Here is a 5,592-nt window from a genome sequence, read left to right as displayed (position 1 = left end):
GAGAAATATTCCCACAATTATAAAGATTGCCATAAACAAAATGAAAGAGAATAGCAGGAGCCAGCTGTGGAGTCTCCTGTTTTCAGGATCGTCCCCCATACTTGGACTTTGTCAAACAGCATGAGTAGCTTGGCTCGCGCCAATGGACAATATAGTTTTGATCCTCACAACAACCCCCAGAGTTGCACTGTTAGTCTTACTTTCTAGAACAGGAAACTCAGGCTTTGAGAGGAGAAATGCTTGCTAAAATATATCATGGCCAAATGATAGAGCCTGGACTCAAACACTTATTAACTGAATCTAGAGCTAACAGCTTTGTTTACATCGATTTTTCTTCTACATTCGTATTAGATTAAGCTCTTAGGAGCCCTTAATCTTTTATGCCACTTACAGCACCCAACGGCGTTGGAGGTACACTAGGGCTTCAGTGGATGTTTGTCAAAATAAATATGTGTGAGGGAATTTTATTTATATAGTACCCACAGAGATTATATACGATACCCTTATGTACTAAGATGTGATTTATGTGCACTCTGAATCTCCCAAATAATGCTTTAGAGGATAAATAAGGACATAAGTCTGCCCTTACCCACAACAATATAAAATGGAAAAACATTTTCTATTCTAAATAAAAATTAACTTGGAGAATAAGCTCAATCAATAACTTAGAGATCTAAGTAACACTTTACATTATTCTAATCTTAAATGCATTAAAGCATAGATATATAAGTAACTGTGTAAGAGTTTAACTTGTACACATGGTTTAATTGTTGTAGTATTCCCACCAGGAATTTCATTTTCATTATTCAAAGGCAGCATAATATAATGACAAATCAATAGACTAGAATTCAAATGAACCATATTTATTTATTTTTTTTTAAAGATTTTATTTATTTATTTGAGAGAGAGAGAATGAGAGAGAGCACATGAGAGGGGGGAGGGTCAGAGGGAGAAGCAGACTTCCTGCTGAGCAGGGAGCCCGATGCGGGACTCGATCCAGGGACTCCAGGATCATGACCTGAGCCGAAGGCAGTCTCTTAACCAACTGAGCCACCCAGGCGCCCCCAAATGAACCATATTTAGAAGTCTCAGCTCCTCATCATGATTCATGTAAACAAAGCAAATAACTAAATTCTCTGAGTATTTATCTCCTTGTTCATAAAATGGGAATACTATCCATTCTTTCTACCTTTTACCTTAGTTATGAAAGTCATATAAACTTTTAAATATTTAAGTAAGTTACTATTAAAATTTACCTCTGCAATATCTAGATTTTGAAATAGTAGTTTCCCCCCAAACTTTCAAATCTGATTGTTTTTTGTTATAGTATTTTGAAAGGATAATTTTTTTCAATTAAAAATCATAATTCTTGTATAAATATACAGTAGGCACAGGTCAATGATTTTATTTAACATGTTTATTAATGTGGGAACTGGTAAGAAATGAAAACCAGTTCAGAGAAGAGTCCAAAGAAAAGACAGTTATAAAGGCCATTTCTTTTTTTTTTTTTTTTAAGATTTTATTTACTTTTGTCAGAGAGAGAGAGACAGAGACAGAGACGGAGACAGAGAGAGAGCATAAGCAGGGAGAGTGGCAGACAGAGGGAGAAGCAGGCTTCCGGCTGAGCAGGGAGCCCGATGCAGGACTCAATCCCAGGACCCTGGGATCATGACCTGAGCCAAAGGCAGCCACTTAACCAACTGAGCCACCCAGGCACCCCTAAAGGCCATTTCTTAATATATACAAAACATGGTTCGTAGGGGAGATACCAGTTGCACCCCACTAGGAAAAATTCATTTGTAACTTCTCTGACAAAGAATCAATTGTCTAACTATAGCTTCCTACAACTTACTAAAGTTGTAAAGTAAGTTAAAAACTGAGAAAGGTACAGACCCCCATAGAATAAGAAGACCCTAAAGTTATGCTAAAACAAGCCTAATTTCCATTGAAAAGATACTCAGTAATCTTTTTTGGTCCATTTCAAAGTTTTTTACAATTTTTTTCTGAGGGTCCAAGAAGAAAAGCAGAATCCTTAGACATTCAGGCGAATAACACATAACTTTCTCCCTAATCATAAAATAAGTCTCATATATTCCTCCTATAGATTACAATGCAAAAAACCAAATGCCTTAGCACTCACTGAGATTGCTAAAAATAGTTATAAAGAAGAAAAAGAAAACACTTAGGAATAAGCAGAAAGGAACAAACTGACTAGAATACTCTTTTATTAAGAACCATAAGGAAAGTTTCTCACAGATTTTGACCTTTTTTCTTTCCAAGTTTTTATTTAAATTCCAGTTAGTTTAGGGGCGCCTGGGTGGCTCAGTCATTATGCATCTGCCTTCGGCTCGGGTCATGATCCCAGGGTCCCGGGATCGAGCCCTGCATCGGGCTTCCTACTCAGCCAGGAGCCTGCTTCTCCCTCTTCTCCTCCTGCTGCTTGTGTTCCCTCTCTAGCTGGCTCTCTCTCTGTGTCAAATAAATAAATAAATAAATAAATAAATAAATAAATAAATTCCAGTTAGTTTATATACAGTGTAATATTAGTTTCAGGTATAGAACTTAGTATTATATATACAATGGAATATTGCTCAGCCATAAAAAAGAATGAAATCTTGCCATTTGCAGTGATGTGGATGGCGTGAGAGAGTATCATGCTAAGTGAAATAAGTCAGTCAGAGAAGGACAAATACCATAAGATTTCAGATTTTGACTTTTGATGCAATTTTTAACAGGTTCACCAAGTATGGCATGATAAAATTGACTTAATCATTACTGAGTATGGATCTAAAGACATGCCTGAAGATATACCCAAATGGATTATTCTGAATGCTTTACAGAAAACAGTAAGAAAAAATTAACAAGAAACTAAAATATTAAATGTCAATTATGATCACCGTAGGGTCGGTGGTACAGGGAAGGGGAGGAGATAGGGGCAGAGGATTGAGAGGTTCTTGTATTTATCCCCCCCCAAAATTGGGTTAATAGTACTGTTCCCACTTATAAATCTTGAGTTTTATCCTCCTTTTGTAACTTATATCTCCTATTCTTGGTTAATTGATGTGCGTTTTAACCCGGTTTCACCTATAGAAGTGTTGGTGGTATTCTGCCCTACTGCTCCTATGGGAGCACAGTCCTTGCTAGCAGCAGAGAAGCGTGGTGGTTACCATGTGAGCCAGAATGTCAGGTTTGCCACATAGCTTTTGACCCTGGACAAGTAACCCTATTAATTTCAAGTTCCATATTAGTAAAACGGACAGAATAATCCTTGCCTCTGATCGGCAGGAATCAATGAAGTCGTATATAAAATGTATAGGAAGCCTTGGAACTGGAACATAGTAAGCAACTAATACTTGTTAGCTAACATTATTAGGCTATTATTTTACAGTTCAAATATAGCTAGGCAGAGTACAGGAATGGATATTGTCTCCCAGATGGTTTACAGGAATAGATCAGCAGCTGGAAGATCGTAAATGCTTGATAAAGAAAATAGCAAGCATTGACATAGCACCAGACCTTTTTGTAAATGCTTTGCCTGTATTAACTCATTTAATCCTTCCAACCCAAAAAAGTAAGAACTATTATCCTCATTTTATAGATAGTACCTTACCCAGGGACACACAGCTAATTAAGTGGCAGAGCCAAGATTCAATTCCAGAAAATGTAGCACCAGATGTTGTACTCTTAACTACTATACTAGGTGCCCCACATAAAAATAGTTATTATTTTTGGTGTATATATTAACAGCAAGGCATTTTAGGAGAATTGAAATATAATTATAAATGCTTTCACTCGTCTTTTATTTCTCTGATATATATGTGTGACATGTACATGTATTGCTTTTTTAGATTGCATTAGGACTGATGGCAGAGAATCAAACCCTCCTATGGACATAAACTGATAAACAGGAAAACAGTTCTATGTATGACATCACTATTATTAATGAGAATCAAGTTTATAGTTCCAGTCATGAGTGTAGTTGAGATAGTACATATAGGTTCGATCAAACTCATTTTCAGTACCCAAACTCTAAAGCATTATTTTAGTCATTCATTTCCAAGATTGTTGGTACATATTGTGTCATAGGCAGGACTGATGTGATAGCTTTTAATAACAAGATTAGAAAACAATGAAATAGCCACTCCAATTTTGTCTCATAGTCTTGGTGACAAATACAGAAGTTGATTCTTTCACATCCTTTCAATTCAACTTTATAGGATTGGAAGTGAGATATTTCTTAAACGTTTTATCATTTCTATGGCTATTTGCCTTATCATTTTTTTTTGGTTCTCTGTGGCCATTTTTCACACAATACAAAATTGGAAGTTAACATCTTACATTAATCCTAAGAGAATAAAAAGAACCCTGAATCTCTTTATGTATATTAAATACATATGGTAGCATTTTGGGGATAAATATAAAGAGAACTGCTAGAGTGAGGAGGAAGATATGGCTACAGTGATTCTCTCGTCTGTATTCTGGTTCAAACGTAGTTCGTAGCTTCAGTAAATCAGATATGCCTTCCATCCTGGGTTCCTTTATGCTAAGTTCAGATCTAACAGTTTCATCCAAACATAGCCCACTTATATTTAAAGGTCTTTCGTTCTGATTAACATCAACAATAGTAGCAACAAAGTGATGGATTAAACCAACAAAACTATGCTTATATTTGCAATTCACTACATTCCAATGGAGAATAATAAATTTTCTTCACAAAAACCACTTTATTGTGCATGGGAATCATAATTAACTGCATTTTTAATATTTTATAGTACAATTCATAGAATTATTTTTCTAGTTGCAGTGTTGTGGCCAGTACAATTACACAGATTGGATAAAGAATACAAATAAAGAAAATTCAGAACAGGTGCCATGTTCTTGCACAAATTCTACATTAAGGAAGTGGTTTTGTGATGAGCCCCTGAATGCAACTTACCTGGAGGTAAAGATAAGGCTCTCCAAGTGTTTACAGTGCCTTTTTTGTCTTTTCAAGTCAATTTAGAATTCTGAGCAAAGTTTTACATAAAAACAATGTGATTTACAGTGATTAGGTTCTTAAGTTACTTATGAAACTGAACTCAGAATTAAATGAATAGCTATTATTTCAGGTATATAGTAAATAAATAAACTTTCTGGAATTATGTCATGTAAGTGCTCCTAGAGCTTGGGATACCATCAACCTTTCTCTCCAGCCCTCCGTCCCGAATCCCTGCAGAGAGAGGAGGCACTTTTGGTAAATCTCTGGTGTATAGGATTGGTAAGGGAGTTGCAGTACCAGAAGTGAAGAGGTATGAGGATTGGCAAAAACTGGAGGGAGGGGAGCCCAGCAATGACATAAGCAGTGTTCAGGTAAATGTAGTAGAAGCAAGAGTAGGGGTTCATCTGCTGCTTACAGGTATGGGATACTGATAAAGGAGATTTTCATCCCAAGCAAGAACTTCTAATATTTTGTATAGTTTATAAGCTGATGTTATTCTAATTATAAGATGCATTTTTCAATTACATAATTCATTCATAGATAAATAGAGCCTTATGTTTTTTTAGAAACTTCTCCTATTTGGGAAATAATCATTTTAGGTTGAAGTATATAAA

At 35.8% G+C, this 5,592-nt stretch overlaps 1 protein-coding gene across 2 annotated transcripts in view; it reads left to right on the top strand.

Annotated features, from left to right (window-relative positions):
* The window catches only part of TSPAN19 (tetraspanin 19), a 22,294-nt gene extending 16,810 nt beyond the window's left edge, over window positions 1-5,484 (top strand). Inside the window, exons 6-7 of one of the 2 annotated variants that reach the window (XM_081822163.1) lie at window positions 2,736-2,846; window positions 4,799-5,484. In XM_081822163.1, coding sequence (XP_081678289.1) covers window positions 2,736-2,846; window positions 4,799-5,002 — 315 coding nt within the window. In that variant the 3' untranslated portion in view covers window positions 5,003-5,484. The remainder of the gene's footprint in view (window positions 1-2,735; window positions 2,847-4,798) is intronic. The other variant, XM_031020665.2, reaches the window with a different exon arrangement.
* The last annotated feature ends 108 nt before the right edge of the window (window positions 5,485-5,592 follow it).

This window comes from Leptonychotes weddellii, chromosome 5 (assembly GCF_054177405.1).
Source record: "Leptonychotes weddellii isolate Sample4059 chromosome 5, ASM5417740v2, whole genome shotgun sequence".
NCBI lineage: Eukaryota > Metazoa > Chordata > Mammalia > Carnivora > Phocidae > Leptonychotes > Leptonychotes weddellii.
The sequence above is the reverse complement of the archived record's forward strand: the minus strand, read 5'-3'. Positions and strand labels throughout refer to the sequence as shown.